This window comes from Tympanuchus pallidicinctus, unplaced genomic scaffold (assembly GCF_026119805.1).
Source record: "Tympanuchus pallidicinctus isolate F22 unplaced genomic scaffold, pur_lepc_1.0 scaffold4, whole genome shotgun sequence".
In the NCBI taxonomy this organism is placed as follows: Eukaryota; Metazoa; Chordata; class Aves; order Galliformes; family Phasianidae; genus Tympanuchus; species Tympanuchus pallidicinctus.
Genome location: NW_026294758.1, coordinates 46,197,824 through 46,221,891, shown reverse-complemented (window position 1 = coordinate 46,221,891; position 24,068 = coordinate 46,197,824). Strand labels below are relative to the sequence as shown.

At 40.5% G+C, this 24,068-nt stretch overlaps 1 protein-coding gene across 3 annotated transcripts in view; it reads left to right on the top strand.

The window, feature by feature from the left end:
• Positions 1–589: 589 nt before the first annotated feature.
• The window catches only part of KDM4C (lysine demethylase 4C), a 299,770-nt gene continuing 276,291 nt past the window's right edge, over positions 590–24,068 (top strand). For 2 of the 3 annotated variants that reach the window (XM_052700471.1, XM_052700470.1), the window contains exons 1-2: positions 591–845; positions 16,938–17,102. In XM_052700471.1, coding sequence (XP_052556431.1) covers positions 16,959–17,102 — 144 coding nt within the window. In that variant the 5' untranslated portion in view covers positions 591–845; positions 16,938–16,958. Of the gene's footprint in view, positions 846–16,937; positions 17,103–24,068 lie in introns of all 3 variants that reach the window. The other variant, XM_052700472.1, reaches the window with a different exon arrangement.

Here is a 24,068-nt window from a genome sequence, read left to right as displayed (position 1 = left end):
TCCCCTCTTTCGGTTTAAATCCACCTTCCCTGGTGCTATCACTACCTCTGTACAAAGTCAGTCCCTCTCCTAGGACCCTCTACTGGAAGACCTCTTCTCCAAGCTGAACAATCCCAAATCCCAACGCCTGAAGGGACTTCTCCTTTAGTTATCTTCTGGTCACATTTTGCTACTTTAACATAAATGCCTGAAAGCTAAGCTGGAAGATAAACAGCGATAACTGATAAAAACTAAATACATGACAGCATAGTAGGGCTCAGCCTCTGCCATACGGGGATAAAAGTCACGTTAAAGACTGGGACAAGGCAAGACGGGACATGACGGTACAGGACTGGCACACAGAAGCCGACTAGAGCTGACCGAAGACTGCATACCGCCAAACCCGGCCCGCGCCGCACTGCAAGACCCGCGCGTCGCCCGGCGCGGGGCAGCAGCCGTCCCACAGCACACCGACCCCCCGGCCGCCTGCCAGCCGGCGCCACGTGACCCGCCGCGCGCAGCGCATCTCCCCCGCCCGCAGCTGCTCCGCCCGGGGGCGGTGCCGGCATCGGCTGCCGCTGGGCACGTGACGTGAGCGCTCGTCCCCGTCACGTGTTCCTCCCGCTGGGCCTCCGAGCTTCTCTCTTCTCCCGGTCCTCCCTACCTCGGGCGTGCGAGGGCTACGCGCATGCGCAGCGCGCAGCTGTCATCAGCGCACGGAAGAAGTCGTCCCGGGGAGAACGAGGGGTGGAAGCTCGGGAGTGTTCCTTCAGTCTGGGCAGCAGGGGCGAGAACGCATATCCGGCGCGCAGCGCAGTCGGCTGCCTCTCTTGGCTGCAGCCGCCCGATCCTTTTCTCTCGGACAGGTGTGGGGCGGCTCCGGGCCGGGCGGTGGCTCCGGGGGCGGGAGGGCTCCGGGCTGGAGCTGGCGGCGGGGAGGGCTGGGCTGGGAGCGGCGCTGCGCACGGCCGGGGGGAACCCCGGGCAAGTGCCGGGCAGCGGGAGCCGCGGTCCCGCTCTGGCCCCGAGCTCCGTAGGTCGGCCGGAGCTCGGGGCGCTGGCGGCGGGCTGGCGGCCCCCTGCTGTCCGCCGGCGGCCAGCACGCGGCACGAGGTGCCCGCGGGGCTTCTCCCGACGCTGCGGTTCATTCATTTCTCGGCGCAGGTAGGATGTGCCTGACGTAACGTGACTGGAAGCAGCGTCGGGGCGAGCCGTCGGTGTCGGCACGCACCCCGCACCTGCTCCGCTGCCGGTCCGCCGCCGGCGGCTGCTGCCGTACAGGGCGGGACGGGCACCGAGGTGCTGCGCTGGGCCGAGCGCGTCCTCATGCAGAAAGCATCGTCACGCTTTCTTGTGTGAGAGTAAGGGGAAAAGAGGTGACTCGAAGAAAGCAGCGTCTGTTCGGGCGTTGCTGAGCTGTAGGTTGTAGCTGCTTGTGCTCTTTTTGAGACGTGAGCGACAGCGGGAACAGAAGTTACCTGGGAGTTACTAAAGTAGCAGTTCTTAAGCTTAAGCACTTTTCACAAAAAATAAACTCAGCTGCAGCGTGATGCAGAGTATTTCTGTCACCCTGCGCTGTGAAGGTGGTGATGCGGAGCAGCTCAGGCCTTGCCCTGGGTCTGCCTGGCACTGCAGTGCGTGCCTCGCACAAGGCCCTTCTCCATGCAGGAGTGTGGAAAGCAAGCATAGTTTGCTTTCTGATCCTTGAAACGAGTGGAGCGGTGCCAGTGGGCTTAGGCAGCTGGTGGTTGGCTTTTGCCTCAGTAGAGGTACAGATGGGTGTAAGAGCAGCTGCTTTTCCTTGGCCTGAGGCAGGAAACAATATTCAAGTAAGTGGATGGGATAAAACAGCAGTTAAGTCAGAATGAGAGCCACTGTATGTGAGATAAAAACCTTTGGTTAGTTTCTGCTTAAAAAGAAAAACTTGAGCAAACAAAAAAAATCCATTCTTGATCTGGTATCTGAGGTTTTTATGGCAAATGTGACAAAAAAGGGAAGAAAATCAGGCTCGTTAATTACTAGTCCTTAACTTTTGCTGATGCTATTTTCTATCTAGCATCCTGGTTTTTAAACAATGTAAACAATTCTGCAGCAAATGTAAGTGTACAGTTACCACAGTAATGCATTCAGTTCAGAACATTGTGCTGTAAAATGCTAATTATTGTAATCTCACTAGGCTATTATGAACAGGCACAGTAATTGTGCAGCAGAAAAATTGGTGACTTCATATGTAACTGAAAAAAAAAAGGTGATTGAGGAGATTAAGGACTTCTGTGGTCCTTTCTCAGCTCCTGATTGTACCATTTCTTGGTTCTGCGGTCAACTCACTTTTTTTTTTTTTTTCCTGTAGTTGTCTTTTGCAGGGGAATATTTCTTCAGTATGAAGCTGAATGGGGTATTTGGTTTTGTTCTTTGGTTTTGCTTTATGGAGGTCCTAATCTCCTCTGTCCCCCATGCAAAAAGCAAATGTATTTTCAGATACATTTTTAATACACGTGGAGTTTTGAAGATAACATCTTAGTGTAAGTTTTAAGGTTTTTGACACATGTCTAGTAAAATATGTCTATAGTTGCTTGATGACTTAACTCTTCATATCTCCAAACAGATGAGACACGCGTTCAGATCTTGATTTTCCTTCAGATTTAGAGATTAATTAATAGGACATGTTGAAGGAATTCAGTATCTTATACAGGGACAATATTAGTTCTGTAATCAAATGACAATGGAGGTTCTTGCAAGAAGTTTCTGAAGAAACATTGACTGTGCTGTAAAATCTTGCTGTAGTTGGGTATATAAAGCATTAGAACATACTTCAGTTTTCTCAAATAGTATCCTGTGTCATAATTCATTAAGTTGTGAACTTAAATTTTACTCTAACTTCATTTCCATTGTTTAAAATTGTGATGTGTAAGTTACTAACTTTTCCCCTGGGAGTAGCTTATACTGTTGACTCAAGCAAGAAATTGTGTTTTGTTTTTCTTGATTCTGTTCTTGGTGGTACAGCATATTTAAGAAAATACAGGCTAACTGTAGGTTAATTCAAGGTGTTAAAGGAGTTCAATATACATCTTCTAGTGAATATTGCAAGAAGTTCTTCAGTCTGTTGATCAGTTCTGCTCTCAGGCCTGATGGGAGACTACTTTGATTATTGCAGATGTTGTAGAGGAGTTTCGCAAACAAAATGCATTCCAGTTCCTCAGTTCCCTTGTGATATTTCTGCCTACAAAATATAGTATTGCTGGACTGTAGTTGTTTTGGTTAAGCTCTGTTGACCTTGGATTTCCTGCTGGGCTTTGTCTGGTTAAAATAAGAGCTTTAGTTGTTAGCAGATAGCCTTACTTTAGGTGGACCTATGTTGCCACTCCTTCTACCTTTATGCTGTGGATTATTCTTCTGGATCAGGTTTTGTTTCATTGTTCTGGTTTTTTTTTTTTTTTTTTTTTTTTTTTTGTGTTGACGTGATTTATGTCCAATTACAATTTCTGTAATTTGAATGGCTTTAGGAGCTGAATAAGTTGTTAATTATTGTAATTTTTTCTGGGGGGGAAAGGGTAATTTTGATTTGAAAACTAAAATGTTGGGAGGAAGTGTGGAAGTCTGCAAACAGCTGTGAATGAAGGAACAGAAATAAGTTGAATAACTCGATCCTTAAACATTAGGGATTTTCTTAATGCTTGAATTTGATTTCAGATTTAGCTGTTTGAAGTATTTGATCTCAGTAAATGATGAGAAATAAGTGAAAATAAAATGAGTAAAATAAGTGAAAGTACTTAGAAGAAAATGATTGTCCTGACAGGCTTTTTGCTTACAGTGCTGTAAGTATGCCTTGTGTTTAAGCTGGTGATACCTGGAAGCTCACAGTGTTCTTTCAGTGTCCCTGTGGAAATCTCTTCTGGATTTATTCAGATACAAACCTCTGCAGAATCTTGTACAAACGTTAAGTAGGCAGCTTAACAAATTCTGCCTTGCACTGCTTGTATGACAGCGTGATACCTTATGCTACAGATGTAAGTCCAGCACAGGCACAGTGTTGATGCTTTCTTCTTGCTCTTATCACTGTGCATTAGAGTTGCATGGTTCCCTCGTAGTAATGTGTCAGTCCATTTCAGATGGTCTGCTCCTGCTACGCAAAAGTATGACATTTGGTGGCCTGTAATTGCTTTGAAGTGAGGAGGCTTCTGGTTGTGTGAGCAGAGGAAATGCTTTCTCTGCTGCTGTGAGTGTTGGAGTGTCATGGTGCTGCTGAAGTAGAAGCGTGGTATGGCTATACCACAAATGTGCTTGTGGTCATATATTTCACTTCAGTGTGTACACTTCAGTAATAACAGGAGAACTGCATGTATGACTTTGTCCAGGCCACTTGTTGTTGAGTCTCTGGTATTAGAATTGGGATGTAAGGGTAAGGGAACTGCATGACTTCATTTTCTTTAATGAGAGGAAAGATGCTGACTTGGAAGGTCATATGCATTAGTTCTGCACCTCTGACAAGGTCTGTAGTTTCAGGTGTGCCATAAGCAGCACAGGTGTAAAACTCCTCTGTTTCTCAGCTTGTAAATATTTGCTTCTTTTTTTTTTTTTTCCTTTGTCCTGTCTTGGTTCTTCATCTAGTAAAGACTTTTGTTATGTGCTGGCAGCTTTAATCTAACCATTGTTAATCTAGCATATTAAAAAAAAAAGTTTGTGGTTTTCAGAACTCTTTGAAATCAACTGTGTTTGTGTACGAGGCTGACTTTTGCAAGGAGATCTGTGAAGGCTTCTTTGAGGACTACACCAGAGTCAAGAACGTTGATACTCCATTGTGTTAATTTGTGGTTTACTCATATCTTGACTGTTGCTTGTGGTTTTTGTGTTCCTTTCCCTAACTAAAAGTAATCTGCTGATTCCAGAAATAGAGTGTAAGGATGGTCAGTCAGAAGCATGGAATAGATTTTCTGCAGGGAGTCTTTAGCCTAGAAAAGAGATGGCTGAAGGAGGCTATGCTGGAGGTCTTTAAGTCATGTGTGCTCTGAAGGTAAACTTGAGAAAATAGAAAACTGCTTCCAGTATGTGTGTGAGATTTCAGCTGTAGAAAGTGAAATATAGAAAGCATACTGCAGATGAAACACCTTCTGTACGTTTTGTTGTTTGTGGAGTACTTTGTCAGTAGGTATTTTTTTTTATATTAAGGGCCCACATAGTTTGAAAGTCACAGACAGAAGTCCAGCAACTCCGTAAAATACAGAAATATTCTCTGCCTCAAAACTTCTTCTTGAGCTGTGCATTGCTGAAGACTGAGATGGTGTTCTGGGAAAGTGTAATTGTACATCTCTACTTTCTTTTTTCTTCCCAGAGAGATCTGCTGTTAGTAGCTGTGAGAACTGGATAGGTTGAACTGGCTATTGCTGTTCCTGGAGGCTGTTACAGCCACCTAATGTGGACTACAGATTCCATATTTTGTTTTCATACAATTTATTTTTCTTGTTCTGTGTCCCAAATCAATTGTTTTAAGATAGCTTTGTGTACTGCAAGCATAGCATGGGCAATGAATAGCTATAGAATGAATTCAAGTTGTTTTCTGATTTAGTACTTCTGGCTTCAAAATAGGTCATTTTTCTGTTTTGGAAATAATTGCTTTAGAGGTAGTACCAGGACATAGAAACACAAGCTTGAAATGAAGTTTGTCAAGCCACCTAGAGTCAAGTTGAGATGATAATGAGAGCTTTATAAGAAGTTCGCCTGCCAAGATTCCAAGTTTTTTAAGCTTCCATATGCCATAAGCTTCCATAATAATTTAGTACTCCTATATTTCAAACTTAAATTTATTTTTTCCTGATGAATGCTGGATATATGCATCAGATATATGCATATCTGATGGATATATGCTTTCTCATGAGGCTTAATTTATAAGGATTTCATTTTATAAATTTGAAACGTTTGGTTCAACTGTTAATGAAGTCAAGTAGCATAAATTACTGTTTTAGAGTTCCTGATAAAAAGAATCAAATTTCTCTTTTTCCAAGCTGTGTACACGTACTAGTTGCACAATTTGCATGTACAGCTGCTACAGGAACAATTCAGACAACTGTGCAAAGTCAGATTGATTTCAGAATTGACTGTTTGCATGCTCAATAATAGTGGCACAAGCAAACTATTCTATTTTGTTTCTGATTAACTTAAAGTCATTCTTGTAGCTGGTCATGGTTTGTGCATTGTTCCATACCAAGCACCTTTGAATTTGATTTATGAAACAGTTGGAGAGTCAAATGGAATTTACTTAGAAATGAAGGCTATAAACTTCTTAAAAAAAAAAAAAAAAAAAAAAAAAGGCAGGAAAATGCAGAAGTGAACTTAAAAAAAAAATCTATGATAAAAATAAATTACTGGCTGAATTTACAGAGTTTTTACTTATAAGCTGTGGTTGGGACTATTAGTATAGATTGAAACTGATTTTTTCACTTTTTGTCTCCTTTCCAACTCTTGCAGAGCTTGTAGAAACTTTTTTTTTTTTTTTCTCAGAGTGGACTCCGGAACTAGAAGGTTAATGAAAAGAAATGATTGTTTTCTCTAAGTTCTATCAAGAAGTGTTATTTTTTAAAATACATGTACTCTTCTGCACAAGTATGTATTCTACTTAGTGTATGAATTTCTTTCTTCTCAGGATGAATTGATTCTTCCTGAAATGAATTACAGTTCCATTGTTAGCATGCATGACATTTTTGCAGGTGGGAAATAAAAATAAGAAAAGTCACATAATCACAGGATTGGAAAGGACATCTGAATGCCATCTAGTCCAACCCTCCTGCTAGAGCAGGTTCCCTAGAGACATAGGAAAATGTCCAGTGGGTTTTTAGTATATCCAGAGGAGACTCTGCCACCTCTATGGACAGTCTGTTCTAATGCTCTGTCATATTTAAAATGAGAGAGTTCTTTCTCATGTTTAGGTAGAACTTACTGTGTTGCAGTTTCTGTCTTTTGCCCCTTGTTCAGTCACTGGGCACCATTGAAAGGGGCCTGGCCCCATCCACTTGACTCCTGCCCAGTAGATATTTATAAGCTTTGATAAAACACTTCCTCAGCCTTCTGCAGTCTGAGCAGTCCCAGGTTTCTCGGTCTTCCCTCATAAGAGGCTGGGTTTATCTCCCCAGTCATCTTTGTGGCCTTTGCTAAACTCTAAGTTTCCTGTCTTTCTTGCACTGGGGAACCCAGAATTGGACACAGTACTCCAGATATGGCCTCACCAAGGCAGCATAGAAGGGGGGGATCACCTCCCTTAATTTGATGGGTATGCTCTTTTTAATGTACCTTAGAATGCTGATGGTTGTCTTGGTCACAGGATCATGCTGCTGGCTCGTGGTCAACCTGTTGTCCACCAGGATGCCCAGATTCTTCTTACCAGAGTTCCTTTCCAGCAGGTCACCTTCTAACCTGTAGTGATAGATGTGGTTTTTCCATCCCCAGATGTAGGAGCTAGTGTTAGCACTGCTTGGCAGTCAAGAGATACCGTCTGCAAATGTATTTGGAAGAATGATGTGTCAAGTCTAGTGTAATTAAAGCCAGAAAAATCTGATTCCCTGCTGGTGAGGGGTGGAACTCAAAATGCTGGTTAGTTCATTGAGTACTAGAACAAAAAAGAAGCATGAGGAGTTCAGAGATCTGATGCCTTAGTCATAAGGCTTGAGAGTATTGTAATACTGAAGACTGGTTTTATACAGTAAGGCTTCAGGTTAAAGCAGGTTTTCACATGCTTTTACTGCTTTTACTGCTACAGATCAATGTGCTGTTTTGTTTTTTTTTTTTTCAGTGGGTTTCGTTTTACTTCAGTAGTGAATTTTCTAGCAGTGTGAATTTGCTTGTAATTTAATTAAATGCAATTGTTAGTTTGAGTTTCTCTATTACATATTGAATAAATGAAACTTGGAAGCTTTCTCCCATTTCTGGGAACAATATATTCTGTGTTCTTGTGAAGGAATCAGGGAATTTTTCATGAAGCGTGTGTGTTTCAACAGGGAAATTTTCCATGTTATTTAGTAATGTAGTATAGAATCATAGACTAAGCTGAGTTAAAAGGGACCCACAAGGATTGTTGATTCTAACTTGTATCTCCACACAAAACCAACTGTCTGAGGTTCAGCTGGGACAGTGCTGTTTTTTTTCCTTGATAGCATTTGGTGTGATAGTATATTTTGGCTTTAGGAGAAAAGTGTTCTGGGCAGCCTCTGCTTGGGGGCTTCCTAGGCATCATTTGGTGGGTGATGAGCATTGCTTGTACATAGCTTGTTTTGTATACATGTGTATTGTTGTCATAACCATTATCCCTTTTTCCTCTTCCTTTTTCTGTCTTTGTAAATAGAACTTATGTATTGAAATAAAAACTATTTTTTTTTTTCTGATTCTTTTCTCCATCCAGCAGGGGGAGGAGGGAATTAGTGTGTGGTGCTTACCTATCTGCTGGATTAAACTACAGCAGTCCTTACAATGCCTAGTGTGGGGCTTGAGAGCCTAAGCACATAGTGCTTCCCATAGCAGGTTTGTGGGAGTGTAATATAGTCAATTTACCAGACCTTCCCATATTTTTATTTCAGCCACTGTCCTTCGTACCAAAGAGACTTTATATTCCTTGGCTTGTTTAATTGCAGTGCATGTTCCACACTCATGGATTAACTGTGCTGTAGTGCCCACAGTCAAGTCTATTGGCATTCTAGGCTTCTGCAGCTTGCTGTGTAGGACTCCATACAGAAGCCCTTCATTTGCAATGCTTTCCCACAATGCAGCAAGACCCATCAGTGATCAGGGCATATTTATTCTCTTTTTATGCAGTTTCTTGTAGAGAGAGCCTCTTCAGTACATGTCTACTCTTCTTCAGTTGATATTCCAAAAATCTCTGTCTTAGGGTCAGTCCGTAATCACTTACAAGATTCCTGCATGACTGGGCTTCCCTATTTGAGCCACTCTGTGATCAGCGTGACCTGCTTACTCCAAGTAGCATTAGTTGCATGATGCGTGGACCCTTCCTTTGAACGTCCAGCACAGGTAGTTGGGGTGCCTTTCAAAAATGAAACCTTTCAAAAATTCAACTATGTCTGAGAGTGTTATGCATAAACCTATTGAACTTCAGCGGCTTGGTGCAATGACCACTTCCCTGGGGAGCCAGTTCCAGTGCCTCTCAGTGAAGAGCCTTTTCCTGATATCCGACCTTAACCTCCTCTTTTGCATCTCGAAGCCATTCCCTAAAGTCCAGGCACTGTCACCAGAGAGCATAGGTCATTGCATGCTCTTCTGCTCCCCTTTGTGAGAAAGCTGTGGATGCCAGTGGAATCTCCCCTCAGTCTCCTCTTTGGACTGTTGCATACCAGTGTACTTTGGCTGATCTCTCTAGACCTCTCTTCATTTTTGTAGCTCTACTTTGAACGCTCTCTAATTCTGTATCCTTCCTGTACTGTGGTGCTTGAAAGTGCACACAGCGCTCCAGGTGAGGCTGCAGCAGTGCAGTGTAGAGCAGTCACTCCCCTCGACTGGCTGCAGTGCAGTTCTTGATATACCTCAGGATAGGGTTGGCCTTTTTGGCTGACTGGTTACATTGCTGACTCAAGTTCAACTTGCTGTCAACTAAGACCCCCTAATCTCTTTCACTGGAGCTGCTCCCCAATGTCTCATCCCCCATCTGTAAGTACAGCCAGGATTGTCCCTTTGCAGGTTCGGAGTCTGGCATTTGCTATTGTTAAACTTCTTGGCTGATGCGTCTCTGATTTGTCTTGATTTCTCTGTAAGGCCCCTCCACTCGTGATGGACTCAGAATTTCCTCCCAGTTTAGTATCAGCAAACAAGCTCAGAACACCTTCTAGTCCTTTATCCAGGCCATTTATGGAAACACTAAAGAGAACTGGCCCTACAATGAAACCTTTTGTGACTGATGTAACATAATTTACTGTAACCCTTTGGAGCCAGTTCCTCACGCATTGCATTATGTTTTTGTAAGATGTGGACTAAAATCGTGTTCACTGATTGCTTTGGGAAAGCTATAAATGGTAGCTGCCTGATACTAATTTGAGTAGTTGAGAATCTGTTGGCTGTGGAGGTATATGGGGGTCACTTTATGTTTTAGAATGTAACAAAAGCGATCTTATAGATGCTGCATTCTACTCTGTATAACTGTTTTGTGTGTGTTCAAGCATGTAGTATGGTAAAATTCTGTGCTGTAGGTGTAGGTAGTCAAGAGTCTCCCATGATGCTGAAAAGTGCAGAATGTTACTTTTTTTTTTGTTTTGTTTTTTCTTTCCATTTTTTTCTTTTTCTATTTTGCTTTGGTAGGCACCTAAGAAGTTTGTTACAGTCTTTCATCTCCTCTTTTTCCTAGTTGTTAGCGTACAAACAAAACGTGGCAAAATGTCGCATTTATTTTCATACAAGCTGTGTAGTTTAAGTCAACATTCATTTAAAAAGCATTTCTCACTGTCATTGTAACTGCTGAAAAATATGCTTTGAATTATGTAAATACTGGTGGAATTATAGAATGGTTTGAGTTAGAAGGGACCTTTAAGATCATCTAGTTCCAACCCCCCTGCTGCAGGCAGGCACACCTCCCTCTAGACCAGGTTGCCCAAAGCCCCATCCAGCCTGACTTTGAATGTTTCCAGGGAGGGGACTCCCACAACCTTGCTGGGCAACCTGTTATAGTCTCTCACCACTCACACAGTAAAGAATTTCTTTCTGGTATCTAGTCCAAATCTATCTTCTTCCAGTTTAAAGGCATTTCCTCTTGTCCTGTCACTACTTGCCCTTATGAAAAGTCCCCAGCTTTCTTAGAGGCCCCCTTCGGGTACTGGAAGGCCATGACAAGGTTTCCTTGGAACCTTTTTTTTTTCTAGGCTGAAGAACCCCATCTCTTTCAGCCTGTTTTCATAGGAGACGTGCTTCAGCCCTCTGGTCATCTTTGTGGCCCTCCTCTGGACCTGCTCCAGCAGCTCTATGTCTGTCTTGTGTTGGCAGGACTGGACATAGGGTGGGGTTTCACAAGAGTGGAGTAGAGGGGCAGAATCACCTCCCTCAACCTGCTGGTCACACTTCTCTTGATGCAACCCAGGATACAGTTCTGGGCTGCAAGAGCACTTTGTTGGCTCATGTTGATTATTTCATCAACTGGCACTCCCAAATTCTTTTCCTCAGGACTGCTCTGAAGCCATTCTCTGTCCAACCTGTATCTGTAGCATTAAATAGATTTCATTTTGCTCTTAGTTGTGTTGTGTTTCGACTTGAATTATGTTCCTGAGGCCATATACTAACATAACTATAGGTGCTTGACCTTTGCTGACCTTATATTTCCACTTCCTGCAATGTTAGGCAGGCATTGTAGCATTAGCTGTCTATTAGTTGATCATTTGAAGGATGTAGTTTGTGACTTTGGCTAGGAACTTTTAAAAATAAAAGATCTGACCGTTTAACCATTATTGGTGCTTTAGCTGGACAAGTTACATAACTACGTTTTATGTAAATTGTTCTCTTTTATCAGATATTTTGAAGTGTAGGCAAACACCTTAGTCCCAGTAAATTCAAAGTTTACGGACAGACTGCATATTATTGGATCAGACATATGGTTATCTTGAGCTTGTTTGACTAAAGTTACCTTGTGATTAGCCATAAAGCATATTCATTTCAGTTATGCAAAATACTAATTTGCATGGAATATGTCTTCTTTGTTTGTATTATCATCTGCTCTTCTAGACAGTTATGAACAATCTTATCAACATGCAATTCTGTCTTGCAGTGGGGACAGAAAATGTCTAATTACAGTGTTGATGTTATGGTTTTAAAATAGCTGTAAAAATCCATGCATAAATGTTACTACTTTCTTTTTTATACTTGGCAGCTAAAGTGGATGTAATGATCCTTGTTTCTCTAACTTCATATGTGCACCAATGTCTCACATTTTTATTCCTTATTCTCTCCATGGAAGAGCTTTATTTCTTTGACTGTACAACTCTGAGTAGTATCACAGAATAGCTAATTCTGCATATTCTTTAAGTGGAATAGTTAAGGTTGTAATAATAGAACTGCAGTATGGACTTCATGTTATAATGATTCTTTAGACATGTACTTGCTTGCAAAAAAAAACCAACCACAAACAACAACCCCAAAAGGAACAAAAAACCACCACCAATAACAGCTCTGAAGGCCTTTTTTATTCTGAATTTTATGTCATGCTATTTTATTATTTTATTTTAACAATTTGACAGGATGTAGCTGAATTCTGTGTGTGAGAGAAAGTATCTAGGGCACTTGTATTCCACAAAGTCCTTGAAAGAATTACATGGTGTGTTAGAATATAACTGAATATGAAGGCCTTCATTTTAAATATTTTATAATTGATTTGCGCCTATTGCCACTTACACTGCCATTGGATGCTGCGAATCTGGCTCTGCCATCTTTACAGGAATTGGATTATGGAATCATGCCTTCTGAAGTTGAAAGTGACCTCTTGAGAAAGTCTAGTCCACCCAGCTGCTCGAGGAAGGTTGGCTGGAGGATGTTGATCGTCAGTCTGTTCAGTTGGCCTCTGTCTCCGAAGATGGAGGCTTCACAATCTCACTGAACAACCTCTTCCAGTGTTTGCTCTCACGGGGGGGAGAAAAAGTGTTTTCTTTTGTTCACATGGAGTTTCCTGTTTTTTAATTTGTGCTGTTGCTGTTAGTCCAGTCACTGTACACTGCTGAAAAATGTCAGTTTTCATCACTCCTTCCTGTTGAGTGAATATGCTCATAAAGACCCCTTGCACTCCCTGAACCTTTCCTTTTCCAAGTGGAACAGTTCCAGCTCTCTAAGCCTTCCCCCACAGGAGAGCTGCTTCTGTCTCTTCATCTTGGTGGCCCTTGGCAAGACTCTTTCCCATATGTTTATGTCTACTGGTGGTCCAGCTATGGGCACAGTACTTAGGTGTGACTTCACCAATGCTGAGTAGAAGGGAAGTACTACTTTCAGTGTGCCTGCAGTACTTAGGTCTAACACAGCCCAGGATATCATTCACCTTCCCTATTAACAGGGGCACACTGCTGGTTCTTGCTGGTAAAAAGGCCACATACTGAGTCTTGCACTTCAATTGCCAAAACTCCCATGTATTACTGCAGGCTTGTGCAGAGTGGCTGGAAAACTGTGTGAAGGAAGAGGATCCTGAGGTGTTAGTTGGCAGCCATCTGAACATAAACCAGCATTGTGCCTAGATAGCCAAGAAAGTCAGTGATTTCCTGGCTTGTGTTGGAAATAGTTTAGTCAGCAGGACCAGGGAGATGATTGTCCCTCTGTACTTGATGCTGATGAGGCTGTGTCTGGAGTACTGTGTTCAGTTTTTGGCCCCTCACTGCAAGGAAGACATCAAGGCTCTGGAGGAGCATGTCCAAAAGGAGGGCAGTGAAGCTGGTGAAGGGTCTGGAGCACAAGCCTTATGAGTAACAGCTGAGGGAAGTGGGATTGTTTAGTTTGGAGGAGGCTCAGGGGAGATGTTATTCTCTCATTACAACTGTCTGAAAGGAGATTGTGGTGAGATGGGAGTCCATCTGGTTTTCCCTGGTAACAGTGGTAGGACTAAATAGAAGTAGTGGCCTTAAGTTGCACTAAGGGAAGTTCAGATTGGTTATTAGGAAACATTTCTGCTTGGAAAGATCAGTAATGCATTGGAACAGGCTGCCTGGGAAGGTGTGAAGTCATTGTTCCTGGAGGTATTCAAGAAAAGGTAGATATCTCATTAGGTGACATGGTTTAGTGGTGTAGCAATAATGGATTGATGGCTAAGCTCTTTTACAACTTTACTGATTCTACCATTCATGTTGACTTGGTGTCCAGCAGGACTTCAAAAAGTCTCTTCTGCCACTTCAACCAGGGACCCTCAGTGAATGTGGAACTCTGCATGTTCCATTATTAAGCTTGATGAGCATGGTTTCTGTCAATATGCATCTGTCTGTGTCCCTGTGAAGGGCAGTAAAGTACCATGGTTTATCTGGTGTTTTTCCTACCTTACTATTCTCTGCAAAAACCTCATGGAAATGAGTGTAAGAGCTGTTGAAGTAGAGAGTCAGATCATTTATTGGTTAACAATACCAGCAACTGCTTTTTGCAAAAGACTTTGTAGTTAATGCTTGACTAGGTGTAGGAGTCCTTAGGTTCAGAAATGCTTGACTTGGTACAGTGCAGTTGAGTGAATAACATAAACTTCTAAAAAGTTCTGTTCTTTCTGCTGAAGTAAAGAATATTAGTAATTACAAAACAGAAATTCATAAGTGGCTGCTGAAGTTACTCAGTTTTAAAAGCAATTCCCTCCTACTGGAAACAGAACTAAAGAATGAATCAACTGTTCTTTCTCTGTCTTCCCAAGAAGCTCCTCAAAACTGAAATAACAGTATTACAGTACAGTGAAGAGCTGAGAAAAGTATATTAATCTCTGTTCTAAGCTAAAATCATAGAGTCCTTTGAGTTGGAAGGGACCTTTAAAAGTCATTTAGTCCAACTCCCCTGCAGTGAACAAGGATATGTGCAGCTAGATCAGATTGCCCAGGGCCTGATCCAGTGTTTCTTTAGAGAGCCTCCAGGAACTGGGCATCAATCACATCTCTAGGCATCCTGTTCCAGGGCCTCACTGCTTTCACTGTAGAAGACTTTTTCCTTATGTCCAACCTAAATCTACCCTCTTTAAGCTTGAAGCCATTTTTTCTTGTTTTGTTGCCACAGATCCTATGAAAGAGTCTGTCCCTTTCTTTCCTGTGGCTTCCCTTTAGAAACTGAAAGACAGTGGCCAGACTGAACAGCCCCAGCTCTGTCAGCCTGTCCTTGTAGGAGAGGTAGATCATCCTCTGTAGGTCTGTTCTGTAGATCATCTTTGTTGCTCTCCTCTGGACACACTCCTACAGGTCCACGTCTCTCTGTTCTGAGAACTCCACATTTGGATGCAGTACTCCAGATGAAGTCTCACGGGCATAGAGGGGCAGGATCGCCTCTCTTGTCCTGCTGGCCGCACTTGTTTTAATGCAACCCAGATTACAGTTGGCTTTCTGAGCTGTGAGGCCACATTGCTGGCACATGTCCAGGTGCCCATCCACTGTACCCACAAGTCTTTTAGCAGGGCTGTGCTCAATCCTTTCATCCCTCAGCTTGTATTGGTAGTGGGGTTTGCCTCCACACAGGTGCAGTACCTTGCATTTGGGTTTGTTGAACTTCATGAGATTGTCTTGGGCCTACTGCTCAAGCCTGCTTAGGTTCCTCTGGAAAAAGTAGCTGATGATTGCAGGTTGTATTGTATAAGAGTTAGTGAAGTAGTTTAAAGGCGTGAAATAATGACAGACTATTAATTTTTTTTTGCCAGTAAATGGTTTTTTTTTTTTTTAGAGGTGATGTGTTTGTATATGCTGCACTCATATGCATGTATGAAATTGAAGGGCTAAGAACTGATTAAAGAGAGATCAATTACCCTGCTTCATTATCTTTCCAGTGTCATTTTAGTGTCAGTTTAGCAATATGAATAATAAGCTTTCTGCATGGCACAATGCATATAAGCAAGGAAAGCTTTAACTTCAGATATAACCTAATCTCATTGACTTGGAACTGGTCATCATAACAGATTTATATGTGCTTCTTTAATGGATGGGACTAAATGAAGGATGCATGGCATGCGTTTACCACCACGAAGGTATCTCAGTTTTATATGTTGGGATGTGCTTGCCTATATGGACCTCATAATCATAATTTAAATACAAAAATAATCCTGAATTAAAATGGTACTGATTTTTTGATTGTTGGAGACTTGCAGAAATCTAATTAATTTTGTTTCAATCAGGGATGGAAATGATGTAGGAAGGAGGGTAGAAAAGAGAGGAGTGTGGGGAAAAAAGAAATCTAATTGTTAAAAATCGAGAGTGATTTTCTGTGAGAAGTAGGAATGCAAAAACATAATTTAAGGGCACAAGAAGCAGGCTGAATCTTTGAATGCTATAGGAGAGTGAAACATGCAGAGACATAAAGGGAATCGCAGTTTTCCTGTAAGTGATTCATAGCCAAGCTAAGAGAGATATGAAGCTAATGAAATTGCTGGCTAATATGCTAACATACAAGCAGTGTAAGGTGACATGGTTTGGTAACAAAACCATGGATGTATTGTGTTTTGCAGATGGACAAAGTCATAAAATTGTTAAGGGTTGGAAAAGACCACTAAGATCATCTAGTCAAGCACATCACCACCGTATCCCTCAAACCTTGTCCCTCAATGCCAAATCTTCCCTTTCCTCAAGTGAGGGATGACACAGCAAATCACAGCAAAGATAGTCAGAGCTGATTTACTTTTGTTCTGAAATGAGGATTTTTTTTTTTTTTTGTAAGATTAAGGAATAAATTTGTAAATGGTCATATTATTGCATCTTGGCAATGCAGACTGATAGAATTCTATTGAAGTGCTGACATATGAGTTAGAAAATCCAGGCACTCTTTACCTGCATTTGCAGTGTGATTAGAAAGTCAGTAATCAGTTTCCTCATGAACTAAGTGGGAATAGTAATATGCATAGCTTTGTTAGTTTAGGTTATACCTGTGTAATGTAAATATCTACTCAGAAATGGAGCAAGCTGTGAATGCATCAACACTGAAAGTTGCTAGTATGGTGTTAAAGGTACAGTTGAGAAAGTGTGTTGTAAAAAAAAAAAAACAAAACAAAAAAAACCAAAACAAAACAAAAAAGCAAAAAAAACCAACAACAGAAAAACACAGTGAGAGGATTGTATGGATTTTTGTACTGGATTTTATAGAACTGTTGCTTATGGTAGACATGTCTTTGGGGTAAGGGTTGAGTGGTCTTAAAGGAGTGGGGAGAGAAAGTAAGTATTTCGTTTGTGCCTTTTATAATACTGTGGAATTTTGAAAACTTTTTTCCTGATCAAAACATGTGTTGAATTTCAGATGCTGTTTGACAGAAGGTTATTCTCTTCAGTATATGTTATTTTATTTTTCAGCTGGATTGAAAACGAACCACAATGGCGACGGTCACATCTGATAGTCCTCCAAATCCAAGTTGCAAAATCATGACTTTTAGGCCTTCAATGGATGAATTCAGAGAGTTCAACAAATACTTAGCATACATGGAATCGCAAGGTGCTCATAGGGCTGGAGTTGCAAAGGTAAACCATCTTTAATATAGAAGGAAAATTGTTCCTAATACGTGTTTTCCTACACTTTTATTTCACTGGTAGTGATATTGGTCTTATTGCTGATAATATTTTTTTTATGCGAATTTCAATGAATTTGATGCTGATCTGTTTTTCTGGTTGTAGTCTTTGTGTTACGCAAATGAATGAAGATACTTTTCTCTTTCCAACCTTCAATTTTTAGCATGTTTACAACAGAAAAAGAGGATCTTTTCATAAGGCAGATTTAAACTAGTTTTGGTAACACAGGATGTATATATATAGGGAAGAGCATAATATACATATTTTGCTTCAAAAATGATGTCTCCAGATTATTTTCATGGAAACTATAACAGTACAGAAGAACACAATGGCATTATTTGATACAGTACATTCTCAGCTACAAAAAAGTATTTTTCAGCGTAGTTGCCATTATTAACTATTCATTTTGCCAGTCATGAACAAGAGCCTGCATGCTGTGCTTGTTTTTTTGTTTTTTTTTTTAAAAAAAAAAAGTTCCCCAGTGGAGTTAACCCACTTAGCTACTGTGATGGCATTGTTGTTAGGAAAATGTTGCCCATGCACTGCCATTTTTTATTGACCCAATTGTTGGAAGTCAGAATGTGTGAAATCTGGACTGTGGTACGACAGTCCAGCCAAGGTTGGCAGCATGCTTCATGGTCTTTAGTCTGGAATGGGGCCTGGTTTTACAGTGTGACAAGAAAAAGATTGTCTTCGTCTTTGTCCTGCCTTTGGAAGTTCAGCTTAGTCAGTGTCATGTTGTAGCAGAGTTCATTGTTTATCTGGGTCGCATAAAATTGAGAAGGATTGTCCCTTTCCTATCCCAAAAGACAATAAACATCACTTTACCTTCTAGGTCTTAATCTTTGATGAGAAATTCAAGCACTGCCATTCTGTGGACTGCCATTTTGACTGCACCTTATTGTGGTGGTATGATGTCTCATCACCATTAGTGATGTGATCCAGGAAACTGTCACCACTGTCCTGATAAACTTGCATATGATGTTCTTTGTGGTCCCATATGAGCACTCATGGTGCTCACCTAATGCAAACTTTGTGATATTCCAGTATTGCCACAACTGTTTCCAACATGTTGATGTCAGTATTCATCTCCATATGTAGTTTCCTGGTTGTAATCCACCAATTTGAGGTGCACTTCATGGTGTGACAGCTACGCAGTCTAGCATATGGCTATACTGACATCCACTCTTTGGTCTCCAGAAGCATTCAGCAAGCATTGATGAATGTTACCAAGTGTGTTTTTTTTCCAGAAGGAGAAATTCAGTAACCCACCTTTGCTTTATATGCACTTCAGTGACAGGCACCATTTTATCAGACTGCCCTTCTGCTGCTGTCTGTTGCACAGCAATAGTATGTAATAGAAAACTGCCTTACCACCAGCATTTGTTTCTAATATCATAAGTCAATATCATAAAATAGGAGGCATTACTCTTGGAGCATCCTTTGTGTTTGGAGTATATAAAAGGAGAGGTATTACAGTAAACTAGAAAATCCTCATCTGGCAAATGCAGTCCCTTAGGCTTGCAAATTACCATACTGAAGCAGATAATCCCACTTCAGCCAGTAGCTATATGCTTTAAGGTTAGTGAGGCACTACTGAGATTAAATCCATATTTGCTTACTTTCTAGTGTTGATTCTTTTTTTTTTTATAATGAGACTTAGATGTGGAATAAAACTGTAGAACAGTCTCTTAGAGATCACAGAGTTCAACCATTCACCTCTCTACCTGCCTATCACTGAACTGTGTCGATAGATGAAACACCTGCAGGTTTATTGAATACCTTTGGAGATGGTGACTCCACATCCCTGAGCAGTTTGTTCCAATGCCTAACCACTCCTGAGAACAAATTCTTCCTGATATCCAGTCTAAACCTTCCCTTCTGTAACTTGAAGCCATTTCCTTATGTTTTGCCAGCTGAATATAGAGGCTGTCTTTTTTTGCTGCTACCTTCTTTCAGGTAGCTGTAGAGAATGATGATGTCTCTCCTTTTTTTCCAGGCCAGGCAACTTCACTTCTCTCAGTCACTCCACATAAATTTCCAGTCCTTTAATGGATTTTTTTTTTTTTTTTTTTTTTCCTTCTGCATGTCCTGGAGCAACTCAGCATCCTTCTTGCAGCAAGGGACCCAAAATTGAAGATGGTACTTCATGTGCAGCATCACCAGTGCTTGAGTATAGAGGGACAGTCTCTTTCCAAATTCTGCTGCCAATGCTATTTCTCATGCAGGCCAGGATGCTGTTCACCTTCTTGGCTTTATGGACTCATGTATAGCTGGCTGTTGACCTGCACCCCTAGGTCCTTTCCTGCCAACTACTTTTACTCAAGCCCATACAGGTGCATGGGGTTGTTATGACCCAAGCAGTGAGCCCAGCACTTAGGCTTGTTGAATGCCATATAACTGGCTGTTGCCCATTGATCCAGCCTGTCCACATCCTTCTGCACAGCCTTCCTACCCTCAAGCACATCAACACTCCCACTCAGCATAATGTCATCTGGGAACTTACTATGGTTGCACCCAATCTCCTCATCCAGGTAGTTGATAAAAATGTTAAATGAGACTGGCTGCAACACTGAGCCTTAGGGAACACTGATTGTAACCATCTGCAAACCACTTTTAACTTCATTCACAAGAACCTTTGGGGCCTGGCCATCCAGGAAGTCTTTTGCCCAGCACATAGCAGATCTGTCCAAGCAGTGAGTTGCTGGTTTCTCCAGGAGGATGCTGTGGGAGACACTAGCAAATGATCTGCGAAAGCCCAAGTAGACAACGTGCACAGCCTTCTTTCTTTGTCTACATAAGCAGGTGATCTTACCACAGAGGTAGACCAGGTTAGTCAAGCAGGACTTGTCTTCCATTAATCTGTGCTGACTGAGTTTGATCAGCCAGTTGTCCAGTGTGTGCCGTGTGATGACATTCCATGACTTTCCCTGGTACAGAAATAAGTCTGACAGGCCAATAATCCCTGGATCTTCCTTCATGGTAAAAAGTCATCATGTTCACTAAGCCCAAGTCAACTGGGACTTCCCTGTTTGGCCTAAATAAGGAAAGTAGTCTGGTGAGCACTTCTGCCAGTTCCATTAGTATCCTTGGGTGGATCCCAGTCATGCATGGGTCTGTGTGTATTCAAGTGGAGTAGTAGGTAACTAACTGTTTGTTCCTGGATTTTAAGGGTTTCATTCTGTTCCTGTCTGTCTTCCAGCTCAGTGGTCTGGGTAGCTGGTGAATAATTGGTCCTAGTAGTAAAGTCTAAGACAAAGAAAGCAATAAGTATATCTTCATGCAGTGGTATATCCAGAATCTTACAGTAGTTATTCCTCCCCTAATGGAGAGTTATTGTCAGAGATTAGATCTGATGTAATTTAGTGTTGCGTCACGTTTGTACCTTGTCTGTTTTGTCATTTTTGAAATGAACAGCACACCATGTGAGTCTAGAAATCCTACTTTAGTTATTTTAAGTCGCTATTGGGAGCTGCTCTCCTCATCACTGGGATTTTAAGCTATTAGAGTGAAATTGAGATACTTAAAATTGAGAGAAGAGAAACAAACTTTGCTGAACATCTCAAACTTTTGGAAACTTTTTCCTTCATGACTTCCCAGGTCAGGGTATAGATAGAACATTTTCAAACTCTTCTCTACAGACAGAAGTAGAAGTAAGATAAACTAAAGTCGGGCTTTTTTTTTTTTCCTGTTTCTTATAGTTAGCCATATTATGAAATGTTTGTTTGTGTGGGAACGAACTATTACAGACCTCATCGTGAACAGTGAACTTACCAGTAAGATCTGTCTCAACAGATCTACCTATATATTAATGTATATGTGGGCAAGACAGTATATCTCTTTTACTATCTTTGACATTAAAAATACTTTTTTTCTATACTATTTATGTAACTGTTTTTATTTCTCTTGTTAGTGGGTTCTCATACCCAAAGAAAAATAAACTGTCTGACCAGCTGCTATGCTTTCTTTATTCATATGTAGTTGTTGAATGTGGCTAGGGTCCTTTGGTATGTTGTATAATCAAGAAGTATCCACAGACTGTGTTCCTTGCTATCTCTGGGTATATAAGGAAATTATAGCAGATGCCAATATTACTGTATTTTATGTTTGAAAAAAAAAAAAATTAACAAATAACTAGTTTTGCTTAAAAGCAGGCATAGTTCTGACTGACATTTTGTCATGTGTTGTTTTTTCTAGAATGTAACTAATCTTTTTGTGCTGGAGTATTTAAAAATCAGCTTCACTTGAAAAAGAAAATGCACCCCATTCATTTCATTTTAAAGGAAAATGGAGTTAAATGTTCCTCTTTGGCACTTCTTATAAGCTATATCATCAGATATGATACTGCAGAGCTTCAAATGGATATACAAGTATCCAAGCATGTTGTTGAGATCTTAATTAGGACAATTTATTTCCTGTATCTTTTTTTCCTGTGTACTTGTTCTTTTCGCACCTGTGGAAGATTGGAACAGCTGAGTGTCCTGGTCATCAGCTTGATGCAGATGATAAATGCTCCTCTTTGGCTGCTGTTATACTTAACCAGGGGACTAAAATTTAATTCTAGTAGACTAATAATTTTTGTATATGAACGTCAGGATGTCTAGAGGAGGAAGCTTCTATGTTGTGGCATTCTTGGTTGCAAAATTTCAGCCACTAGAAAGTGAAGTATTGAATTTCTCTCAATGAAATAATGGCAAGATTGTATGTATTCCTCAGATTACTGCATGAATACAACTTTTGTAATTGCTGTGATTTACCTCCTTAGCTCAGTTCTGGTTCCTTTCCTACTATCCGCAGTTAACCTCTGTTTGCAACCAGGTAACATAAATATCAGTAGAATTTAAAAAGAGAGACAGTGTTTAATGTGTGGTTTTGTAGATTTGTAACTTTCTTGTGAACTTTCTAAAGCTGAAACATCCCAACTGAATGCTGTAATGTACCAAAGCTATACTAATCTGTTTTGATTAGACATGTATGAAATGACTTTCTTTATAGCAAATATCTCAGTATTCTAAAACGTTGTAATACAGATGTTGGCTGTAGTGTGGTTGCAGGCTTCTAATGTATCTGACTTACTTTAACACAGGAGGTTGTTGTCTTACTTATTCCTTTCATATCTACTCTGGTATTGTGCTGCAAATACTGTAGATTAGAATCCTGTACCTGAGTTAAAATGACTGGAGAGTACATTTTAGTAATTCAAATGAGTTTCTTCAGAGATGTTACATTTTTCAGGGTTAGGAGGAAAAGTAGATGGTTAGTTCTAGCTTACACATCTAGCAAATATTGTTTAACCTGTATTCTTAAAATTTCAAGGAGCACTTTCTTTAACTGAATTCAAATGGAAACTTTTTCTTCTCTGGCAGGATTTCCTTGAGGGTGGATCTTTGTGTCGTTGCCATTGTCAAAGTATAGCTAGTTATTTTGTTGCTTTATCTAAACTATGCTGTTTCAATGTCACATTTGAATGAGATGGTTATTACATCTCAGATAGTAGGCATGGAAATATTTGGGTACAGATTACCATTCTCTCAAATTGTACTAATACGCAATTAAAAGAAGCTGGAAATTAAGTTAGTTTGAATTGCAATTCCAACATTTGGTTTTAAGAGGTAGATACTACTTTCATAGCTCTTGGAATTTCATGCTGTTTCTATTGAAATCACTAAAGTGAAGCATGCAAGAGTAGAATTTGATTATGTAGTCATAGATTTGTGATATTTTATACAGTGTAATTGGGTTCAGTTTAAAGTTAATACCCTTGTGTTTATGTGACTGAAAAAGTACGCATCTCTGTTTTTGGCCAATACAGTGTTGTCCTATGAGGAGAAAATACTCTTGGAAAGAAATAAATGGATCCAGGTTCCTAGGATTGTTTTATCATCAGAATTCCAAACTGTTTGCAGAAACTTTCTCCATGTACATCTATGATACTCAGGAGCACTAGAAATATTTTTCTCTGTATGTATGTATTTATGTACTGGATATGTGCTGATCTGGATATACAGAACATCTAGACTAATGCATATGATAAAAGGGAGAATAAGGAAACTTTTACAGAACGATTAATTATATTGATTTGAATATTGATTGAATTATATTAGATTCATTGAGATTGGTAGGGATCACTAAGATCATCTAGTCCAACCATCAGCCTATGTGTGTAACTGCTATAGACCCTCGTTGCTCAGTGTGACATCTGCTGTTTCCTTGTGTATCTTTAGGGATGGTGATGCTATCACCTCCCTGAGTAGCCTGTTGTAAAGCTTCACCACTCATTGTGAGAATAATTTTTTCCAAACACTAAAGCTGAAAACTCCCCTAGTGCAACTTGAAGCCATCACCTCTCGTCATACTGTGACTTAGGAAGGGCCTTTGTTAACCACTATATGCAGGTCTGTCTTCCCTTTCATCTGCTTGCTGTTAGAATAATAGTCAAAGCAATTTTAGCTGTTTCTACTCGGGTATTATTTAGCTATCTTAAAAATTATTACATTCCAATGTTTATTCTTTATAAACTACATAATATTATGCATACATATACATATATAAATTTCAGCAAACTAAGGAACTAAGTATTTTCAAAATAAATCTTTCAAAGTCAGTAATTTGCGCTGTAGTAAAGGCATGTTTTCTGAGTTGTGGAAACTGAATTTTAAGTAATAGGAATAAATTTTTTTTTCTCCTTTTGATGATACTTTAAAATAAACTCAGAGGAACTGTATCAAGTCCAGAACCAGGGGATGTATATACTCAAGGACGAAGAGAAAGAAAGACTTCAAGAGGAGCTCTCTATGCACATACATGCAGGAACTGCCATTTAACCTCTAAACAGAGAACATAAAGCAGAGTAGTACTTCTTAACTAACACTTCAGATTTATATGTGGAGATAGGAAGTAAAAGAAGTCTTGTCTGTT